This window comes from Meleagris gallopavo, chromosome 16 (assembly GCF_905368555.1).
Source record: "Meleagris gallopavo chromosome 16, MGAL_WU_HG_1.1, whole genome shotgun sequence".
NCBI lineage: Eukaryota > Metazoa > Chordata > Aves > Galliformes > Phasianidae > Meleagris > Meleagris gallopavo.
The window spans coordinates 15,122,772-15,145,256 of NC_139419.1; the positions used below are offsets into that span (position 1 = coordinate 15,122,772).

The following is a 22,485-nucleotide window of genomic DNA, read 5'->3' on the forward strand; positions in this document are numbered from 1 at the left end:
GCCTGACGGGAAGGGACCTCGGTCCGGCAGTGGGTCAGGTCATGACGTGACAACAGGACAGCATGGACAGTTGTGATGCTACTTTATTTATTGGCACAGCACAGCATGGAAAGCCCCGGGTGATGCCAGCAGTGGTTCTCTGGCTGTCAGATGATGCCCCCAAACCCACACGCCGGGGGTGCTCCCACCTCCTGACTGATGGTGGAGAGGAGTGGGAGGGCAGAGGTGATGCTGGGGTGGTCTGGGGGCTGCTGTGCCTGTCCTACTTCCCCCAAGGAGTGGTTTTACAGGTGTTGCATGGTGACCCCCCCGAGGGGGCCGCTCCCAGCTCCTGAAGGATGGTGGAGAGGAGTGGGAGGGCAGAGGTGGTGCTCTGGGGGGGGCTGGGGGCTGCAGGGCCTGGTATGCTTCCCCCAGGCTGTGGTTTTCTGGGTGTTGGATGACGCCCCCAAACTGACACCCTGGGGGGGCCGCTCCCACCTCCTGAAGGACGGTGGAGGGGAGTGGGAGGGTGGTGATGATGCCCGGGGGGACGGGGGGCTGCTGGGCCGGTCGGCTTCCCCCAGGCAGCGGTTGTCTGTCTGCTGGACAATGTCCCCAAGGCTACACCCTGCTGGGCTCGCTTCCATCCCCTGATGGATGCTGGAGGGGAGAGCGAAGGCAGAGCTGGCGCTGGGGGCTGCCAGGCCTCTCAAGCTTCCGCGAGGCAGTGGCTGCCCCCAGGCTGACCCCCTGAGGGACCGCTCCCGACCCCCGAAGGATGGTTCTGGGGGCCGGGGGTGGTGTTGATGCCCAGGGCGGCCGGGGGCTGGCAGGGGCCGCCCTGGTGGTGCCGTGCGGCCGCTGGGCAGGTGGTCACGGTCGTTGGCATCATCTCCAGCTGCCAGGGCCCTTGAGGAGAGCAGGACGCCCGTCCGAGGGCAAGCTGTGGCCGCGGACATCGCGCTGGGCTCCATCAGCTGCAGCCAGGCGCCTGCGGAGAGAGGAACGTGCTGAGGGCACAGCAGAGCCCCTGCTCTCCTTCCTCAATGGCAAAGAGCCGCCCTCAGCTCTCAGCCCGTCTCGGGCCCAGCGCCGAGAACGGGCTGCAGGAATGGCCGTGCCAATTCACACGTCTGACAGCGTCGATCTCAGACCACGGTAGCCCACAGCTAACCGGCCTCTCCACGCTGCTGGAGCTGCAAGTGCCTCCGGGCTCACAGCAGCCCCACAGGAAAGGCTTGGGCAGGATGGGGGTGGGGGTGAACAACCACTCACCGGTTTCTCTGCCTCCATCGCCGGAGAAGCAGACAGCACGTGATCGTCGCTGCCAGCATGGAAACCACGAGAGCTGCAGCCAGTAGTGCCAGGCAGTACTTCAGTAACACCGGACCTTCTGTGGCACGTCCCTCATCTTCCACACCTGGAGGAACAATGCGCTCACTGCTGTGTCTCGTGCCCTGCTGGCAGGCTCACAAGAGGTCTGACACGGCCACAAAACGTTGTCTTTCGTTTGGTTGGCCTCCGGGAACACGTGAAAATCCTCGGGCTGCAATGCTTCCCTGATTCCAGCGAAGCAAAGGGAACTCCCAAAGGCCCTGCACATCAAGGCACTCTGGAGCCTCTTTTTGGCCTCCCAGCTTTCTTTACACCCTAGCTCTGCCACGGTCCAGACCTTGCTGGGCCACGGATTTGCCGAGCTGGGACGTTCTGCGATTCTGTGATATGTGACATGGACAAGAACTGCCACAGGAGGGATCCAGCTCCAGGCTGCTGTTGTGCCTGGTGCCTCAAGGAAGGCACCTCAAGCTCTGGAATGCGGGGACTGTGGGCAGGAGGTACGTTGGAGGGTCCTATTTCCTCCCCTCATCTGCTGAATGTGGTTCCCCTGGCCTTGTTCCCAAAAGGGCAAAGTTCCTACGTGTCTGGGAACTGGGGGCAGTGGGAGGGGAGCAACCTCTAACCACGGCACGGAGCTCTACGAGGGGCTTTACCTGGAGCACCAGTCATGTGCGTGGCCTCTGTTCCTCCCGGCTGGACGGGCAGTGTGAGACGGCTGCCTTGCTGAGATGCAGCCCTGTGCACAGGCTCTCCGTCTGCCTCTTCAGAAAGGAGGGAAGAGTGGGGCTGTAAGTGACTGCTCTGATCCGCCCTTTCCTGCTGCGCACCCTACGGTTTCTCCACGTCTATTTCTAGAAGCTCAGCTTCCCAAGCCTTTCAGGGAACAGACAGAAATGCACTCACCACGTGCCGCCGTCTTCATGATTTTCGTTAGCAAGTGGGACAGTCCCGTGGAATATCTTCCATCTTCCCATGCCACCTTCCATCCCCCCGGACCTTAACAGAAAGCATTAAGATAAACCTCAGAGAAACCAAGGATTGAACTGAGTGGTCTTTTCCGTGAAGGCAGTACAGACAACAGCCACCCTGGGACGCCTGTGGGGCTCCAGCACAGGAGGGCGCCGAGGATTTGGCAGCGCCTTCCCTGCAGGCAATTCTGCACCCAAAGCTCTCTGAGGAGAACTTCCCACCACACACCGCAATCTACAGAGCTGCTCAGGAGCATCACCGAAGAGCAGACGGTGCCAGGGGGCCGTGTGAGGACAGGGCACGCACACGCAGCTGAGAATTCTCGCTCACAGCTGCAGGCACGCCTGGCTGCCATGAGCACTGTGAGCTGGCAGCTCTCACAGGAAGCAAAAACTCGTGCCATACCGGTACGAGTTGCTGGGGCTTCTGTCCTGGCGCTCAGCTGGGAAGCCGGAGACGATTCCGCTCCACCCGCACCTGTCCACAAACACAGAGCAGCTCCTGTCACACTGGCCACGTACTGCTTTAGACTGCAATGCCAGCAGTGCTCCACAGCACTCTTCTCTCCCTGCTCCACAGCAGCATCTGGCAAACAGCTGCTGGGTGCCTGCAGCACCGTGCCAGTCCAGAAAGGAACCGTGTGCGGAACTGTCTGCAGAAGGGAAGGGGCTGGAAGGGGACGGGAAGATCTGAAACCCTTTCCTTTGGGATAGCCCCGTAGGAGGCTTATGGAGCAGACTGTGCTGAGCCTTTGGCGAGGCACTGCTTCTAGGCACAGCTGTAAGGAGAAACATTCCCATCGTGTGTTGTCATCTCGCTCTTCCTCAGGGACCTGCAGCGACTGGAAGGGGCTCAGCTGGCGCCGTGGCACCCAGACCTGGGTCGAAAGTTGCAAAGCTGGAGAGGTGGGCAGCTGGCTGGCACCCAGGCTGCTCGTGGAGTAGAAATCAGCGGGCAGCGAAAAGCTGAACCCTTCCTCAACTACCACAACCGCATGTGAGCAGAGAGCGTGAGATGAAGGCTGGTGACTTACCTCTGGCATCCGGCCCGGGCTCAGGAACAGGACTCTGCTTGGGAAATCCACCAGGAGGACCTGCAGGCACAGATGTGATCAGACGCAGGCGAGGAGAGCTTCCACTGCACTAACTTTTCTGCCTTCAAGGAAGCAGACACTCGCAACTTACCTCTGGGTTTCCCCCGAGGCACAAAAGCAGCCTTCAGCCAGCCGTCTGCATAGCCAGGATTGGGAGCACCATCATCTGGAATCAAGAACAGCAGAGGGATGTTCCCACGGCACGCTGTGATCTCCTCGCTCGGAGACGGGGCAGGGCTCAGCTCGTGGGATGGCAGACTCGGGCCGCGACTGCCCAAGCTACAGGGCGACCTGGAGCCCGGCACTCGGCAGCTTTCCCAAGCTCTCCAGGCCACGTGCAACACCCCTCCGGGACCGCGTGGGAGAGCACGCGAAGAAAAGACACCCGAAGCCTCCGGGCTCCGGCCGGGGTCTCCGCCGGGAACCGGGATCCATCTGCGGGGAGCAGCAGGAAGCCGGAGCAGAAAGGCTCCCGCTTTTCCCAGCACCCATCTTCTGAGCTCCCCCTGGGACACCCCCGGGCGCAGAGCGCGCTTGGCCAGCAGCAGAGCCACGGCCCTGCAGAGCACCGCTTCCTCACGCCCTCGCCCGGCTCCTGCGCTGCTGCCCGTCCCCCCCATCCCAGCACCCCCACGGAAGGCGGCCCCAGAACGTCAAGGTTTTGGTAAGCATAGTGTATAATCCCAACTTCTGAATGTGGGCACAGCACATTCTGGCTCAAATCATGTCTGAGTACCACATTCGTTGTGCGTGAAGGTCACGACATGAGTCAAAATGCCACGTAAGGATGCACTGAACGAGGTGACCTGGGAGTTGATGCCTGTCTACATTTCACCTATTCAAAGCGTCCTTACCAAGATGAAATCCAGCATTGATAACGAAGCCCGGGTTTTTATATGGAACTCTACCTGCACTAAGATCACCTGTTAGTGTTACAGATGTACATAAAATATCCTAAGGACATTTCTGAAATTATACTAACAGTTCATTTGGAACTGTGTTCCGAGGAGAGAAATACATCCTGATTTTAGGAACTCAGGGTTAATTGCATATTCTAGTAAGTGCCTCATGTGTCATACATTTAAAAGAGAAGTGCAGTGACCTCTGTCCTCAAAGTTCCCCCTCCACTGTGAGACGTGGAGCCCCACAGCTGCTCCTCTGCCCTTTATTATTTGCAGGGGGCTGTGGGGGGGGCATCCCCCAATCCCTCCTTATCAAAAAATAAACCTTCATTACAAAAGTGAGGGGTGGCACCCCCGCCCCGCGGGAACAGTGTGGTCTGTGGGGTGGACCCTGCGTGACGGTGACACTTGAGTGACGGTGACACCTGGTGACAGTGACACCCAATATCGCCCACTGAAGGTGACAATACTTGCTAGCCTCCTTGCAAGCACGTATTCAAATCCTTTAGTGCTCTTGGCCACGTTGCTTTTGAACCTGGCCAGACCAAACTCCTGGACTGCCCGTGAGACGCCAAAGAGGCTGGAGGAGACCACGGTGACACCAGCGACCCCACGTCACACCCATGCAGACCCCACATGTCCCCGACTGTCCCCAGCCCCCCTCCCTGTGCCCCTCCTCGTCACCTCTTCAATGACGGTGGCACCGCGCTGCGGTTGTGCCACCATGGCAGGGGGGACGGCGTGGGACAGTCATGGACAGGCAGGGTGACAGCGTCACCCGGCTCCAGGAGCTGCAGGACGCTGATGGGGCTCTCGAGGTAGACGGGTTGCTACGGCCCCAGGTTCCACTGGGTTCCCAGGGTTTGCACTTGGGCCGGAGGAAACCCAGGCATCCGTACAGACTGGAAGGAGCGGTCCTTGAGAGCAGCCCTGCGGAGAAGGACCTGGGGGTCCTGATGGATGAAAAGCTGAACGTGAGCCAGCAGTGTGCTCCTGCAGCTGGGAAAGCAAATGGGATCCCGGGCTGCATCAGCAGAGGGGTGGCCAGCAGGGACGGGGAGGTGACTGTCCCCCTCTGCTCTGCTCCTGTGAGGTCCCATCTGCAGCACTGCGTCCAGGTCTGGAGACCCCAGTACAAGACAGACAGGGAGCTGTTGGAGAGGGTCCAGAGGAGCCACAAAGATGATCAGGGGGCTGCAGCACCTCCCCTACGAAGGCAGGCCGAGGGAGCTGGGCTTGTTCAGCCTGCAGAAGAGGAGGCTGTGGGGTGACCTAACTGCAGTCTTTCAATACCTGAAGGGAGCCTACAAACAGGAGGGGAATCAACTCTGTGAAAGGGTAGAACAGCAGGACAAGGGGAAATGGTTTGAAGTTGAGGGAGGGAAGATGTAGGTTGGATGTCAGGGGGAAGTTCTTCGCAGAGAGAGCGGTGAGGTGCTGGAACAGCTGCCAGAGAGGCTGTGGATGCCCCGTCCATCCCTGGAGGTGTTCAGGGCCAGGCTGGATGGGGCCCTGGGCAGCCTGGGCTGGTATGAAATGGTTTGTGGCCGTGCCTGTGGCGGGGGGGCTGGAGATTTGTGATCCTGGAGGTCCCTTCCAACCCGGGCCATTCTGTGATTCTGTGCCTCCACGGTGACAGTGACAGTGAGAACTTCGGGGACAGGCGGTTGTCCCGGTGGTGGCACTGCCGGCGGTTGTCCCGGTGTCACCCGGTGGCCCTGGGGGGAGTTGTTTCCGTAGGGCTCTGGATGGGAATTTGATGAGAACCATCCATTTCTGAAAGGAAATGGGGAAAGAAAGACAACAAAATTGACATAGTATTGATTTGAATGGAAACAGACATTTTGGGGGTGATCCCAGGGGGACAAAGCAGAGCGAGAACGTGTCACTATGTGAGGTTGTCCTCAAAATCCCCATTGGAGACCTCTGGAGGACTCCCGGAACCCCTGGGGACCCTCTGATCTCAAAGAGACCCCTCTGGGACATCTCCAGACCCTTCTGGATGACTCCAGGACCACTCAGACCCACATGAGGACTCTCCGGACCCTACCAGACTCCCCTGGGACATCTCCAGATCATCCCAGTGGCTCCTCAGAGCTCCTGGAGCCATCCTGGGAGCTTCCAGATCCTTCAAGGGACCCCCGCGGCCAACCTGGGGACCCCCTGAATGCCCCAAACCCTTCTAGGACATCTCCAGGTTTTTCTGCAGGACTCCAGGGATGGAAAGGGGAGTTGTGGGAGGAAAAAATAGGTTAGTGAGGCTTCCATGCTGTGGAAAGGGAGTCTGGGGGAGACCTCAGGGGACACGGGGCAGGGGGAAGAGGGGAATGGGGTCTCAATGTTGTAGAAAGAGATTCTGGGAGGAACTTAATGGGTTGTGTGGGGGAAAGAGGTGAACAGAGTCTCCATGAGGCAGAAAGGACATCTGGGGGCAGAGGGAGGAGTGGGAGAGGAGAGCCAGGAGTTGTGGGGGGCTTCTATGGGGCAGAAAAGGTGGCCGGTTGGGGGGGACTGGAGGTCAAAATGGGGGAACAGACACCAGGGGTCAGGGAGGAGAGCACGGGGGGGTACAGGGGACTCTAGGGGTCAGAAAAAGGGGTGAGGAGGTGAGAAGAAAAGGGAGGACAGGGGATCCTGGGGGTCAAATAGGGGGGACTGGGGCGTGGTAGGAGACTCTAGGGATCAGAATGGGGGAAATGGAGTGGGGATAGCTGGGGGGAGGAGAGGGGATTCTGGGGGTCGGAAAGAGGGGACTGGGAAAAGGGGGAGGACTCTAGGGGACAGAATGGGGAGACTGGTGGGGGGGTGGGGGGACACCAGGGATCAGAACGGGGGACCGGGGAGGGATGAGGGATTGGAGCGGGGTGGGGGGGGGACAGACAGGGGGACCCTGGGGGTCAGAATGGGGGAGGCACAGAGGGGAGGTGATCAGAATGGGGGAACTGGAGGGGGGGAACGGGGAGAGGGTGTAACGCCGGGAGTGACACAGAGGGCCGGGGGGGTGCGGGCGATCAGCGGCGGGGGGGGGGGGGGAGGGCAGCGAAACGCACGGGGTGGGAGAGGCGGGGAGACGCGGGGCAGCCGCCCCTGCCGAGCGGAAGCCCCGAGCGCCACAGAGACCCCGCGGGGCCAAGGCGGAGCGGCACGCGGCCCCCCGGCACCCGAACCCCGCCCCGCTGCCCCCCGAACGCCCACCTGGAGAAGCCGAGGCGCCGCTCGGAGCCCCGGCGCTGCCCCGCACCACTTCCGGACGGCCGCCGCCTCGCGTCGCAGAGTGATGACGTCACTCGGCGGGGACGGCGCGGCGACGGAGCGACGGAGCGGCGCTGAGGCGCTGGCGCTATGGAGACGCCGCCACGCATGCGCTGTCGCCGCGGGGACGGCAAGGACGGAGGGCGCGCCGTCGCCATGGCGACGCCATTGAACAGCACCGCTCTTGCGGGAGCTGCGTTGAGACTCGCGCTGTCTCTGGCTTCCCAGAACGGCTTTCTCCAGGCTGCTTCCCAGGTCCCGGCACTTCTTTAAAGCCAGGCGCACATCTCTGTCCAGTTCTCTGTGTCCCGGCTCCTGCAGTGACATCGCTGACAGCTTTCTCCTCCGAGGAAGCACCGAGCAGCAGCTCGTCCGCCTGGGCTCGGCGGATGGGCTGTGAGGAGAGCACGGCCCGGACCAGGGCTTGAGGAACGAGCTCAGCTCACTGCTGGCCGCGTTCTGCAGTCCCCCAGGTCCTGAGAGCTGCGCTGGACTCACCGGGCAGCACGGCGTGGTGCAGGGGATGCAGAGAGAACACAGGGTGCTCAGCAGACTTGCTGGGGCAGGAGGTTCTCCTTCAGCATGGAGCGCTGGAAGGCTGTGGGACTGCGGTGTCACCTCTGTCAGCTCTCATTCCAGTTCCCTCTTGTTTGCAGAGCCCTTCTGAGCGGCCCCTGCTTCTCCTTGCTGCTTTGGGATCCTGGTGTGTGATTGTAGACTGGGCAGCCAGTTGTCAGGGTAACTGCAAATGCCTTGGCAAAAAGAAAAGGTCTCCTTTTGGAAACGTCTCATCTGGCACGGCTCACGCGGTGTTGGTGACCAAGTGTTTGTTTTTTCCTGTAAGTCAGGAACCCTTCCTTTTCTTGACTGTATTTTGTATTGCTTTTCACTTGTAGTTTTCCTCTTTTTCAACCCCTCTGCCATTGTTGTGTCCTTCTCTCCAGCCGTGGATTCGACTCCGAGCAGATTCCTGACCTAAGCCAGGACAGCTATGGCTGTGACATTTGCAGCGTGAGCTCCCTCTGCAAAATGAACTTCAGGGAGCTCCCAAACCCTCTGCTGACCGTATGAGAAGTGCTCAGTGAGTACAAGGCAATGTCTTTCATTTACCTCTTCCCTGGGCCTCTTGGCATGGCCTGTCATGTACAGAATGTCATGGCCACAGCAGGCAGGCCTGTGGCCAAATTCTGTGCTGGCAGCACAGTCTTTTATGACCACTAGGAACATTCCCAGTTACAGAGCTGCCACAACTTGGGCACAAAATATACAGACCCACCTGGGAGAACAGAAAATAAAGAAGCAACTTACCCTCCCCTTATCCAGCTCCGCTCTCACATTTACAAGTGAAACTACAAGTTCAAATGCCATGAAAAAACGAGGGGATGAGATGCAGCAAGCACAGGGAGCAGGCAGGTAGGCACAGCAAAGCAGCAAACAAAGACCAATCTCTGAGAGGGGGGCTGCTTACAGAAATAAACCCGGGGCCTGCCTACAGAAAGCCCACACCTTTCACTCCCACTAAAGCTCCACCATTTTGACAGCCAAGCCAATAACTACCACTTCACTTCTCATGACTCTTCCCTGAGCTCCAGAACAAATAGTTACTCGAGGTCGCCTATTGCAACTGCAACTGCTCATAACTAATAATCAAGATTATATCTTTCGTGACATAAGCAGCTCACTTCTGCTTGGTGGCAATGACAGTCCATTCCCATTGCATCCCTTCGTGTCACAGCTGGCTTTCTGACAGCCTCCTGGATGATTCCCCCAAAAGCACCCTGCACTTATTCTGAAGAGTGAAAGAAAGGAAGGTTCGTGGAAACAGGCACTCAAGGCTTGCAAGAGATGCAGTGCTCCAGATCAGAGATAGGACCATCACAGTGCCAGAGCACACTTTATCACTAAAGGAAACATTTGAGAGCACATTCACAACCTCTGCATAAGCTGTAACGATTCAGCATCTTTAGCTTTATCATTCAGTTGGAGAAGGCAGATGCTCTCACACATCAGTCAGCAAGCACTTGGAGGAGCCAGCCCTCTGGTTTGTACAGTGACAGACATCATTGCTGCCGGCTCTGACACCTTACCAGGAGATGCTTCAGTTTAGTAACGTGGGCTTCATTCCTTCCATCAGCAGCTGCTCCTGGACTGACCTTCATTCATACAGTGACACCATCACTTCTAGCACGAGCTGACCTGCAAAACAGAGGGAAGAAAGTGGGATGACAACAAACACGGAGAGAACGTGTTTTAACAACACACCAGTACACAAAGAAATGGAAACCTGGCCCGGCCGTGACGGCCCCGGCCCCCGCCCCCCTGCACCAGCACACACACACACACACACACACACACACAAAGCAAATAAGAAAGCCATAACATAAGTAACAGCAGAAACACCAGTGCAATGGGAGTATACTAAGAAGGTAGGAAAAGGACTGCCCACCCACTCACCTCCAAGGATTTACACCCACAGAACAAACCCCACAGTGGAGAAACTGCCAGAAAGAAACCCTTCCCCCGCGGCGGTCAGCCCTCAAACGAGCTCCAAGAGAGGGGCAGCCAGGCTCTGCCCCTTCCAGCCACGGAGCTGAACTGCCTTCACCTGTGCTCCCAGGGCTGGCTGGGTCCTTTCCTCAGCTGCTCCATCAGTGGTTCAGGCTGTGGTTCAACAGCTCTCATACAGCAGAGCAAAGGAAAAAAGAGCAAAGCAAAGCAACAGATGAAAGAAAAACAACAAAGAAAACTAGCAGGGTTCTAGGAAATAACAGAAAGCCACAGGAAGCAAGGCAGAAGGCAAGGTTATGTCTGTGTGTCTGGAAACAGAGCTGCGGACGTTCAGTGCTGCTCGGTGCACCATCGCAGACAGCTGCACAGAGCAGGGCTCCAGAAGCACTGACAGCTCCTGTCAGCTTCAGTATTGAAGCGATCTGATCAACTTCCAATTCCGTATTTCAAGCACTTTAAAGAAAAAAGCACTAAAGCTGGCAAACACGTGATGGCTTCAGTTAACAAACACCAAGCTAAATGGCACTTAAGGCAACGAGCACCTTAAGTTACTGCACCTCTTGTAGTTTATCCAGAGAGGCTTCTAGCTCCTTTAGAGCTTCTTCTCATTCCTGGAGCTGAAAAAAAAAAAAAAAAATCAAAGGAAAAATGTTGAAATGGCTCCAAAACCTGTTCAATTTTCACTTAATCCTGATTTTGCCCTGCAGATGGGGTTTTGTTTTTATTTACGGTGTTACACCACAGGTGACTAAAGTGACTGATACAGCTTTGAAGTAGTATCATCCCATAAAATATACCCTTTTTCTTTGAAATCTCTCTCTGAAACCAATTAATTCATACATATATTGTAGGAGGAATTGTACTAGCCAAAGCCGATTCTAGGTTTTTTGGATACAGCTGTAACTCCTTTCTCTCCCTGAGAAACAGAAGATCTGTGCCTCTCTTCCAGTGTTAGAAAAGACCCGAGGCACAGTGAAAGGAGTCAGATAGTGTTTCTTCTGCTGCATGTTTTCTTCCTCACAAAGTGCAAACAGTCACGTCTTGGAGGTTTGAGAATAATTCTCTGAATTTAGTGACAACAGCTTCTGTTAAAGCCTTCATTCTTACTTTCACAGTTTGAATTTTAACTTCTGCCTGAGTGCCTTCTGGACTCTCATCTTCAGCACTGCTGCCAGTGCCCCAGGCAGATGCAGAAGGAGCCTGCAGAGGTTGTGCTGTAGTTTTCTCCCCAGGAGTTGGTTGATTTTCCAAAGTAGTCACACGTTCACTTTCCAATTCAGTCTCACCTTCGATGCCTACTGCAAAGAACAAAAAGTAGTGGAAAACAGATGATGAGGTAGCTTAATATGGAGACAATGTTTGGCACCCACGTTATAATTTAACCTAATGTATACTCAACGAATACACAGATGTTGTAATTAAGAACTATCCAGGAAAGTTAGGCAAGTAAGATTATTGCAACAAGAGGATCACAAATGGAAAGCGCTTACCTATGTTGTAGGCTCGCAGTCTTTTCCACAAGGAGTGATCTCCAGGGAGATCCTTCCTCAGTGGCAGTCACCCCTTCCGACAGGGCAGCTGAATGGCCTTCGCCTGTGTTGCCATGGCTGACTCACTGCTTGTCTCAGGTGGTCAATCAGAGGCTCAGGCAGTGATGCAGCAGTTCCCATGCACCTAATGATAGCCAGAACATCTTAAAGTAAGGCCAGAACCTTTCGAATAGCACCATCATTTAAGAGTGGCACCGGAACTGCACGTTCACAAGGCTTGGTTTTCTGTTGCTATCAGAGAAATTCCAAGCAGTGGTGAACATTTCAGTCTTGCCGTTGTCTCTACTACTGGCTTCCTCTGACATTTACTTCCATTTCTGATAGCTCAGCATGTGCCAACTCTTCACAGGACACAGAAACTCGTATCCTCAGAATCAGACCTCATCTGTTCAAGCATCTGACCAGATTCGGTGACGAGACACTGAAGTTTGAGGCACAGTCAAAATAACCATAAGCACATAAGCAAGCAAATTCAGTCTTCTATATTTTTGTATTGCATTTGTGCTTGTATTTTTGACTGAAGAAAATATACAGCTGTATTTTAAAACAGTGCACTTTGGTTTTAAGCTATTGATTAACTGCTAAACTCGTAATGTACAAAAACTATCTGCAGAAGTAGCAAACATTCACAGCTGTCAACCATTCTTCCACCCCTCCCCCCAAGCCTTTCCATGCATCTTGTGGAGCAAAGCTCTCCACATTCAGAATGGCAGAAAGTCTCCAACTAGGAAAACACTCTGATGCTCTTGTTTAGAGGCTCTAAAACATGCATTTCTCATTCAGGTTGCACATAATGCTAACAATTCAACTCACCAATGCTAAAACTGCTAAGCAGCTGCTTTTCTGACTGCAGCATCAGTGTTTCTAAAACCACCTGTCTCAGGACACTTAACCTCAGAGCCTAAATGTCCTCTAGACTTGAAGCTGAAGTGTGGGCATATCAGAAGCATTGTGTTTTCAGACATACCTTGCAATTTTCTTTTCCCTTTCTGATCACTGGAATACAGTCCTCCATTAAGTTTCTTAACAGCTGTTTCGTAGTCTTCATAGTCTTTGTCTCAAATGTAGGAAACAAGTGGAAGTTCTCAGCGATGCTCCAAATCCAGAGAAGTCTAAGTCTGTTAAGCCCTTCCGACTCAGAATCCCACCAGGCATACAAAACTTCTGCATGTGTGTTAAGAGCTTTACTCATCAGCAAGCAAGCTTCCCTTTCCTATTTGCATACAGGTGCTTTAATACAATATTGACAGCTTTTCAGCCCAGAGGTCTGGCATAGGTTTCACGTCTTGTGAAAACAAGCATCTTGGTAATTCTATTAAGAGCACCACAGGAGAGATTTGGGAAGGGAGACACACGATCCTTGCCCAAAAGGAAGATGGCAGGAGTATCACTGCCCATCAGTCTGAACTATATCGGCGTCCGTTGGTTCTGATGGCATGATACCCTTTCTCCACAAAAAAAGCAACACAAAAATCAATGTAACAAGTTCCAATTTCCATGCACAATTCTATCTCATACTATTGCCTTTGAAATTCAAAGCTCAGGTCAGGAACAAGCCTGCATCTTTGTACGTCACAAGGATTAGTTACATCCTTACACCAAACAACACAGGATTACGGAGAAGAGCCATAGAGGTGTCGTCTGCAGAGGTGGAGAAGCAAAATTCAGGCAGGACTGAGAAAAAAAAGAAAAGCTGTTTGCAGCAAGACGTACTACTGAGTAACTCTGAGCGTTTGGAATTCCAGAAGACATTAATAAACAGCAACTGAAGAGGACTTGTTTCAAATTACTCATGGGAAATCTGTGCTTTTTACTAACCAATCTCAACCTACTACCATGGTTGCTGCTACTGAAACTTTTACTGTTCAAGAAGTCATCTTTTAGTTCCATGCTCTGAGACAACCAGAATAGTGCTCTCAGTCTTTGAAATTTAACAGACAGATATATAATATAAATCCTATAGATCCAGATTTCTCTCGTGCAGGATTACGGCTGGCTTTGAAACCTGCAGCACATTCAGTGAGTGGGGGCCACGTGTTTCCCACATAGCTGGATTTGGGCTTTGGCACAAAACACAGTTCTTTGCAGTTGCTCTCTTTGGAACAGCACCAACCTACCTGTTAAGGGAGCTTCCTGAAGATTCTGTGCTCTCTGAGAACCATCTGAACCGTCTGTTCCACAGCTTTTAGCAGGCCTCCCATGAGATGATACGCTCTCAGTGGAGTTACAACATTTCATTTCTTCAGTTTCATTCTGTTAAAGACAGTGTTTCCATTAAGAGAATGTGAAGGAATTCCTTAGGTATTTGAAGAAAACCTAAGAAACGATCCTTACTCTCTTGCTGTTTAAAGCATGTTCAAGGTCTGAGAAAAAAAATCACGAGCTAACTGCTGGAATAATTCAAGATTTGCCCGTAATGTACAAAACTCTGAGAGTGTTCTCCAAAGCCAGAAAAAGCCCAGAGCCAAGAGCACGACAGCCAAGCTGATGAAAGCAGGACTCTGTTCACACAGTCCTTAGAAAGGTTCCCTCTGCATCTCTGAGTCCCCAGTCAGGGTTTATAGGCAACAGGTTTTACTCTTGCACTCAATTAAGAGATGTTCAGAGCAGATGTTTTCACTGAGTTATGCTTTAGTCCAGTCAGAATGTCTGTCCAGTGCTCGGATCACCAAGTACCTACTGTAACTAAAAGAACAACTGTTCTTCACTGAGCATAGTGACAAAGTTGTTTACCTTTGAAGCATCCACTTGCTGACAGAGCATTTGAAGTAAGGACTGGGCATCTTCTGCCCACCGAGGGAGAGTTTTGGGAGAAAACTGGGGAAAAAAAAAAAAATGTATTGAACTTTGAGTTGTTACTCAAACGTAACACTGCCCTGAAATCACACGGCTCATGTACCTTGCAGCTGTCAGCTGGAGAGAACAATAACTTCTTAGGAGATGGAATGGAATGATTTGCTCCTGAACCTGCAGCTTGAGAGACCTTCCTGGAGGAAAGATCCTCCTCTTCCTTCTCTTCACTTTCTCCAAGTTCCCAGATCGCTGCATTCAGCATTTCTGTTGCAGTTCCAATAGGCACTGGCAGCTAGAAAATTAATTGAAATGCAAGTCATGATTGCAAATCTTCCTCACAGCAAGAGGCTACGTTCTGGACTCTGGTAGAACAGTTCACAGGGCTTTCATTACAGAAAGACAGAAATGTGTGGTTTGGTTTTGTTCCTTGCTTTTTTTTTTTTTTCCCCCTCTGGGGGAAAGCCCAAGCCTCTGTTAAAAGTAATGTAGAGGACAATTCACACAAGCAGTAATTCTGCTTGGAAACTATCAACCCACTAAGAAGATAGTGGGAAAAAGCTATTTGTTTACATCAGTGTTGTCATTTGCAGAAGTCAAAGCATTTCATGTTCTGGTGTGCTCAAGAAGTTTCCCAGAATATATCAACCCACTGGAGTTAGGCAATTTATTTGTCTGGGGGAACAAGTCAGTTTTCACTTGCCTTAAAGCAAAGGCTGCAAATGGTTTCACTTTGAAACACTAAGTGACACCACTGCATCTCCCAGACAAGATGTTCAGGAAGATTTACTTATTTTGTCAGCTACTGACAGACCTGAGGAGCATTCATCAACCATCTTCATTCGGTAGTGCTTTCTTTCAAGAAGATAGGCTTTGTGTCCTTTCTGTTCTTCTGGCAACCTATCATCATTCACAGTCTCCTCTGCCTTCCTTTGGCAAAGCTAAGCAGCAGCATTTGGATGAATAAGAATCAGTTGGAATGCAAGGAACGAAAAAGCATTTGGGTAACACAAGTTAGGAACCAGCCTCGGCAAGGTTCTGGTATGAAACCATATGCTTCATAGCTTCAAATGCTCGGAAAGCGTCTTCAGTTTTGCCTTCAACTGCATCCAGCACTGCAAATGCTACATGAGCCTCTTCTTCATAGGCTGCAACCTGAAAGACCTACAACCAAAGCAGAAGACAATTCATACCGAACATATAGATGGATACTTAATCAGCTGGGGCATGCCAACATCCAGGAAGTAATCGGGTAGGAGGAGGTTAATGACATTACTCATTTTCCTCTAAGACAAGAAAATACTTTGCAAGAAAGTTGGTGTCAAGGGAGTTCAGTGTTGTCCAAGCAGATAGGACTAAGAACTAAGAAAAGTTCTCAAAAAATACCTTTTCCCCCTTTATCAGATACATTCTGATACTACCAAGTCTCATTGTTAGCACGGTGCAAAAAACCCAAAACCAACAACAACTACAATAATAATCAATTAATTAAACAAAAACCCCAATGTAAATGTGTCTTATTTTCAGCTGGGATGGAACTGTTTTCTTCAGTGTGTCTGGTGTGATGAGATGTTTTGGTTCTAGGAGGAAAGCAGTGTTGATAACACACCAATGCTTATAGCTTCAGCTAAGCATGCTGCACAGGGCCAAGCCATTTTCAGCAAAGGATCCAAGGAGCTGGGAGGGAACAGAATTAGGACAGCTGACTTCAACTGGCCAAAGGGGTGTTCCGTGCACTGTGACATCGTGCTTAGCCATGTTCTGGGTGAAACCAGAACCCTAAGCTCGTGTACCGACACATAACCCTCCTTTCTCTAATCTTACATTGATCAATCTGCACCTGAATGTCCACACTATGGAAATATTTGAAGAGAGGATCATTCCGTTCAGGAATATTTTTGTTCTTTTTGATTGTTTCCAAACTAATCAAAACTTTCTTCCAGTAATAGATACGTTGCCCAGTGCATTCCCTCTGGTCACAGAAAAATTTCAGGCTAGCACCCTGTTGAGGAAAAGAAATAGAAGCTACCTCAACAAATTCAAATCAAGTCTTACTAACACTTATTTTTCCTGGTTTAGTTGTTTTCTTGAAAAAATTCAAGAATTGTTCTCTCACACTTGTGATAAATTTCAGGAGGGCTCTCTCTAGAGTTATCCGAAGTAACAGAGAGAAAACAACACTGCAGTTCAATCTCAGTGTTAAGAGGTAGTGAGGGAGAGTGTAGCTGATAGCTTGACTAGAGAAACCGACTTACCTGACAGAGTTCACGGCAGCTCTCAATAGTACCTTCTCACCTGATTTTGTTTACTTTGTGCGTTCAGTTACACAAGGAGAGAAAAAACAGACTGTACATATTGAACAATGATCTCAGCTTACTGTATTTTGCAGGCTTCTTGCCCAGTGTATAATTAAGGCAGGCTGAAGGCCGTGCTTCTCCAGCGCTCGCAGAGTACTTAATCCATGCTGGACAAGAAACTGCAGTTTTGTCACTGATTCTGGCCTGAGTATCAGAAGAAACAGCCCTCAGTTAGTATTTTCTCTTTGTCTTCTATTCACACGTCACCCGTTTGATGAAAATAACAAGTAACCAGTAGGTTCTAACCTAGCTCACTTCACCTGTGCTCCGTGGCTGACTCACTGCTCGCCTCAGGTGATCAATCAGAGGCTCAGGCTGTGACTCAGCAGCCCCATACGCTCCACCCCTTCACGGCGTGAACCAAAGATCAGGTTGACTAAAGGGTGAGCTTTTCCCAATACAGAGATCCGCTATATCGCGACGCTTATACAATTTCATCGCGACGCATGTTGGTACAATTCAAGACGAGTGACGATCGGTGAACGCTGACATTCTTTTGTGGGCCAGTGCTCGATGGTGGTACTGGAGGCACGCGGTCGTGAGGTGCCAGTCTGTCCTGTGCTCCATCATCCCATGCAGACCATCACCGGGTGTTGCACGCGATCTGACAGTAACACTGGAACGCTCTGATGGCATTTTGTTCCTTCCGGTGATCCTGAAGGCTCAGAGACTCACGGGGAGAAATACAGATGTCTCAGAGGTACCAGGAGGGGAAGGTCTGCCCTCCAGGGCAACATACAGGCCGTGTTTCTATCCTGGCCAACACTTCCACCTGTACAGGGGCACGTCCTGGCCGCCTGTACCACACCTTCTGGCCGGACGTCTGCGGCTGCATAATAATATCAGGCACCAAAGGAGTGTCCTGATCTGCCACAGGGACGTGATGGGGGTCCCTTTAGCAGTGAAGATCGGAGTGTTGGCCACAACATCAGTAGGCCGTGTAGCTATTACTGGAGGGACTGCTGAGCCTCCCACTGAGGGGAAGACTCTGGACTCTCAGGACGTGCTAGAGACATAACAGCACACCAATGTGGTCAAAAGCTATTAGTCCGCTTTACTTTAAGCACTACTCTATTTATACACGTTAGCAGAGCATTCTGCAAAACACTTCAACCGTTCACACAGGCGCTTGGCCGGTCAGAGCCGTGAGATGTTCTTTCCTCTTCTAAAGGTGTCCTTGGTTCTCATGCCGCTTACCTTGTTCCACAGCTGCTGCTCTGAACAGTTTTTTTTCTTATGTTCCCACATCCCACCTCCAGCAATCTCCCCCAAGGTGCAAGTAGGCCACACCACCTGGGTCCTACCTGCACCTTCCACGGCCATTTTATTCTATGGGTGCCTGGATCTAAATTCTCAGGGGCAGGGAGCAGATGATGATTTTCATTACCAATCTGGAGTCTTACCAGATGATCAGTGCCCGTAATTTGGATCCTAAGCGGGGTGGCCCATGTTGCCTGCAACATTCTCAGGGCACTGGGTCTGCCATCCCAGGGTCTTTCATTCAGGTCCCGCAAGGTTTCATACAGTCATTTTGTCCACCCCTGCAGGGACTGGGAGTCTGTCTTCAAGGCAGCCTTAAGAATACCATTATAACGTTCAATGAGGCCTGCCCCTGTCGGATTATACGGCAGGTGGAATCGCCATTCGATGTTATTTTCTTCTGCCCAGGGCAATGTGGTGTGCACGTGTCTGCTGCTACAGATGACCAAAACAGATTAACCTCAAGTTTCATATTCCTGCAGTGATCAGTCAAAGTCATTCACACCAGTCATTAGCCACGCCAGCTGTGTTCTAGAATAAGTGGAGATAGATATACAATGGGAGCCACCAAGCAGAGCCTTTATATAGCAGTGAAATGCCACACGTTTCCGAAGAGCTTAGTCAGCTTTAGCACTGAGTCAATGGTTCAATTTTTCAAACACAAAAATACACGTAGGAAAAGCAGAGCTCAAGTCTTCTCTTTGGACAGCTGAACTCTCACCCATCATGAGCAGAGGGTGAGAAATCTTACTCAAAATCCACAATGACCAACGATGCTTCCATGCTGATTGCATTACATGCCATAGAACAGCCAAAAACTCTGTCAGCCGAGCACTGGCAGAAAATGAGAGTACACATTTTCAGCATTTCATCGTGAATTCAAAGTATAGTCTCAGTTTACTATTAAAATTAGAAGGGAAAAAAAAATCTCTATACATATATACATTAGCCTCCAAGTTGCCAGGCATCAGTTTTCGATGGAGAAAAACCACATTTAACATCTGCTTCTATAGCAGAGTCCATCCGACCTTTAAAAATTATTTTGATGAGGTTAAAGACATTCCACTGCTTTGTCTTTATGAAGCATTTCATGTGCATCGAATTTGGCAGCCAGCAGAAGAGAAGGCTCCGGGGAGACCTCCTGAGGGCGGCCTTCAGTATCCCAAGGCGGGCTGCAAAAAGCAAGGGACAGAGTCTTTAGATGGGACATAAGGAAGAAGTCTGTTACAATAAGCGTGGCACTGGAACAGGGACACTGAGGGACCCTGGGGCTCTCTGGAGCCCTGAGCACTGGGTGTCAGGGCCTGGGGATGGAGGGGATGGAGGGCACAATTCCCCTACCCCTTTCCAGGGGGACCACTGCCACCCCCAGACCTTCCCTCGTGCTCTGAGGGGCTGTGCAGAGGAGGAGGGTCTCGAGCTGTCCCACGGATGGCCCAGGGTCACTGTGGAGATGGGACAAAGGCTGTGGCTGCTGTCCCCAGGGGACCCACATCCCGCCCTGGGCTGCTGACAGCCCTCCTCCTGCCCAAAGTCCTGGGGCACAAACCCTGCAGGGACGAGGCTTCTCCATGGTCAGAGACACCTTCTGACATCCTCTGCTGACCAAAGGAGTCCTCTGAAGAAGAATGAAGACCCTGATGGTCACTGACATCCTCCAGTGATCAATAAAGACCTCAGCAAAGCCACGCTCTGTGTGTCTGTGTCCTTGTCCCCAAGCTCAGCAGGAACCGCTGACGTCTGTCCCTGCCTGGCACAGGCCACCCCTAAGTGCTGGGAGGGGTCCCCAGCTCCATGCCCTGCACCCCACGTCCTGCACCCATGGATCTCTCCATCTCCTCTGTGCTGCCTCCTCCAAAATCCTGAAGGACGGAGCTCCCCATGCTGCCAAGCAGCCCCAGTACCCTCCCTCTGCTCTCTCCCAATTCCTCCCTCCAGTTCCTGCCAAACCCTTCACCCTCTGTTCCCCCTCCACACACGATGTCTCCAGGTCACTCTCCTGTTACCCCCTCCCTTATCGCAGCCAATTGCCCCTCACTTGGATCTGCTTCAGCCCTCCTCCTTCAGTCCCAGTTCCCCTCCGTCACCACCCAACATGGAGTCCCCAAATCCCCTCCCTTAGGCACCTCAAATCTCCTCTCTGATGACCCATGACACCCTCTGTTGATTCAAGAAGCCCTCTGACCGTCAGTGAAGATCTGCGATGATCAGTGGAGCCCTCTGACAGCCAACAAAGCCTTCAGATGACCACTGACAATCTCTGATGGCAAACTGAGCCCCCGATGATCAGCGGGTTGCTGCTTCAAGCGCAGGAAAGGGAAGGGAAGGGTGAGAAAGAATATTTTGACCTCGTTTGGTTGATAGCAAGCTTTGCTCATCATGGCATAGAGATTTGTTTGGATTTAATCAAGCACAGAATTCACACAGAAGTGTGACTGCATCACAGCTGTGTGTGCTGCCCGCTGCCTGGGACCGGCTGCCTGATTCTAAGTCCTCCTCCAAGAGGCTCGGCTGCTCCTCAGCGATGCCGACCTGCTCCTCATGGAGGTGCTGCTGTCCGGGCACTCGGGCTGCGCTTGGGGTGGGCTGCACTGGAAAGACACCGGGTCACAATCCAGGCTGGGGACTGCGATGTCTGCTGGGCTCAGGTCAGAAAGGCGCACTTCGTCACCCTCGGGGAGGTGCTGTACTTTTCAAAGACTTGGTTATCCTCGCCTGCAAAAGATAATGTCAGAATCACCATTTTGCTTCCGTGGTGACGGATGGAGGAGTTTTGTGCCGGCACCCACAGCACGTGGTCCCCAGGCTGCCGGCGGCACGGCAGGACGCTCCCCTCCCTCCCATCGCCCCTCAGCTCCCGCATCCTCCCGTTATCTGCCTGAGGACACAGAGACCCCGCAGAGCCATCTGGACGCGGGCTCGGCCTCGCTGCGGTCCCCCGCGTCCCCGCCCTCCTCGTCGTCCTCCCGCAGCCCCAGCCGGAGCCCGGCCGCCCCGGGGCCCTGGAAGCGGAGCGGGCGCACGGCGCGGGGCGGGGCGGCGCCAGCCGGGGCCAGGCGGGACGCGCGCGGTGATGACGCAATGACGGCGCGGGCGCGGACGGAAAGGACCCCGCGCGCAGCGCCCGCCCCATCCGGCGGACCGACCAATGGCAGCGCGGACGAGGGGGGGCGAGCGCGGGCTCTCCGCCAATGGCGGCCGCGAACGGGGGGTCGGCGCGATGGCGCCGGCGGAGCCGCGGGGCTGAGTGCGGGGAAAGCGGCGCTCTGCCGACCCGCGTCGTCGCCGCCGCCCTCGGGGACGCCGGGCGGTCGGGGGAAGGCGGCGCGGGGGTACCGCCGCCGGCCCCGTCCGTCCCCCGTCGGAACCGAGCCGTCCTCCGTCGTTGCGCCGCCGGGCTGCGAGAAGCGGCGGCTGACCGCGAGCGGCGGGACCCGGCCGGTGTCCGGGAGCGGCTCCTGGCTGAGCCGGGCAGCCCCGAAAGAGCGGCAGCGATCGCGCGGGTCGAGGCGCGTTGCAGCCCGGCACGGAGTCAGGCGGGCGCTTCGGTTCTCGTCGGCTCCGATCAGCAGCGCTGCGCTGAGCTGCTGCCCCGCAGCTGCAGTCCCCACGTGCCGGTTTCCGTCTGTCTGTCGGTCCCCGTGCGGAGCTCCCGGAGCTGCGTGAAGCCGACGCGGAGCCGCTTCGTGTTGGCCCCGAGGAGGGAAGCCGTGAGGGGGGAATGACTGTTAGGCTGGGAGCTGGTTGGGAACGCGGTCATTTCTCTCTTTGTTGCTCTGAATGGTAAACGATTAAATGTTCAGCGTTCGTTTTTCTGTGTTTTGGCCTGCGGTCAATTCTGCAGCTCCAAAGACCCCCATCCCCGTGCCCACCTCAGTGCAAGGACGGGGCACCGCAAATGGCCGCGTCATAGGACTGCAACCACCTGCCCCGTTCCTCCCCCCAAAATCCCCTCCCCTCCTCAGCACTGTGTGGGAAATGGCTGGGGCGGGGATTCCGGGAGAGCTGGGGCGGCTCAGCCTGCAGCAGAGGAGCTCGGGGGGAAAGGAGAGCCAGATTGGGGGGGGCTTCTAGGGGGCAGAAAAGGTGGCCGGTTGGGGGGGACTGGAGGTCAAAATGGGGGAACAGCCACCAGGGGTCAGGGGGGAGACCCCGGGGGGTACAGGGGACTCTAGGGGTCAGAAAAAGGGGTGAGGAGGTGAGAAAAAAAGGGAGTACGGGGGAATATGGGCCCAATAGGGGGGACTGGGGCGTGGTAGGAGACTCTAGGGATCAAAATGGGGGAAAGGGAGTGGGGATGGCGGGGGGGAGAAGGGGGGATTCTGGGGGTAGAAAAGAGGGGACTGGGAAAAGGGGGAGGACTCTAGGGGACCGAATGGGGAGACTGGTGGGGGGGTGGGGACACCGGGGATCAGAACGGGGGACCGGAAAGGGATGAGGGTTTGGAGCGGGGGGGGGGGGGGACAGACAGGGGCCCCCTGGGG

The 22,485-nt window shown here is 53.6% G+C and overlaps 2 protein-coding genes and 1 long non-coding RNA gene across 11 annotated transcripts; 1 reads left to right on the top strand and 2 right to left on the bottom strand.

The window, feature by feature from the left end:
* Window positions 1-65: 65 nt before the first annotated feature.
* LOC146543283 (uncharacterized) lies at window positions 66-7,546 on the bottom strand. The gene is made up of 8 exons (XM_085237111.1): window positions 7,480-7,546; window positions 3,474-3,548; window positions 3,323-3,382; window positions 2,695-2,766; window positions 2,224-2,316; window positions 1,974-2,081; window positions 1,258-1,402; window positions 66-973 (listed from the first exon to the last, which is right to left on the bottom strand). The coding sequence occupies exons 5-8, from the start codon at window positions 2,240-2,242 to the stop codon at window positions 871-873; spliced, it is 375 nt and encodes a 124-aa protein (XP_085093237.1). The 5' UTR covers window positions 2,243-2,316; window positions 2,695-2,766; window positions 3,323-3,382; window positions 3,474-3,548; window positions 7,480-7,546; the 3' UTR covers window positions 66-870.
* A 12-nt stretch (window positions 7,547-7,558) lies between these two features.
* On the top strand, window positions 7,559-9,896 carry LOC146543284 (uncharacterized). The gene is made up of 2 exons (XR_014886715.1): window positions 7,559-8,375; window positions 8,481-9,896. It is a non-coding gene; the product is annotated as an uncharacterized LOC146543284 (long non-coding RNA).
* Window positions 9,897-13,074: 3,178 nt separating this feature from the next.
* On the bottom strand, window positions 13,075-20,873 carry LOC146543285 (RANBP2-like and GRIP domain-containing protein 8). Of its 9 annotated transcripts, none has more exons than XR_014886714.1 (7): window positions 20,128-20,873; window positions 19,551-19,619; window positions 18,145-19,173; window positions 15,199-15,548; window positions 14,494-14,679; window positions 14,328-14,411; window positions 13,075-13,847 (listed from the first exon to the last, which is right to left on the bottom strand). XR_014886714.1 is itself a non-coding variant. In XM_085237110.1 (6 exons), the coding sequence occupies exons 2-6, from the start codon at window positions 18,202-18,204 to the stop codon at window positions 13,180-13,182; spliced, it is 555 nt and encodes a 184-aa protein (XP_085093236.1). In that variant the 5' UTR covers window positions 18,205-19,173; window positions 19,551-20,873; the 3' UTR covers window positions 13,075-13,179. The 9 variants fall into 9 exon arrangements, 1 of the variants encoding a protein (XP_085093236.1); XR_014886711.1 differs by having other exon boundaries at window positions 19,551-19,747; XR_014886710.1 differs by having other exon boundaries at window positions 19,551-19,751.
* Window positions 20,874-22,485: the final 1,612 nt, after the last annotated feature.

Excerpts from the sequence above, each read along its gene's own strand:
- LOC146543283 (XM_085237111.1), bottom strand. Across the intron at positions 1,403-1,973 it reads GCACATGACTGGTGCTCCAG|GTGTGGAAGATGAGGGACGT; the intron begins GTAAAGCCCCTC and ends TTGTTCCTCCAG. Across the intron at positions 974-1,257 it reads CGATGGAGGCAGAGAAACCG|GCGCCTGGCTGCAGCTGATG; the intron begins GTGAGTGGTTGT and ends CTCTCTCCGCAG.
- LOC146543285 (XM_085237110.1), bottom strand. The coding sequence starts at position 18,204 with ATGTTGCAGGCAACATGGGCCACCCCGCTTAGGATCCAAATTACGGGC. Across the intron at positions 13,848-14,327 it reads AGCAAGTGGATGCTTCAAAG|AATGAAACTGAAGAAATGAA; the intron begins GTAAACAACTTT and ends TGTCTTTAACAG. Across the intron at positions 13,269-13,711 it reads TCAGGAAGCTCCCTTAACAG|TCCTGCCTGAATTTTGCTTC; the intron begins GTAGGTTGGTGC and ends TTTTTTTCTCAG.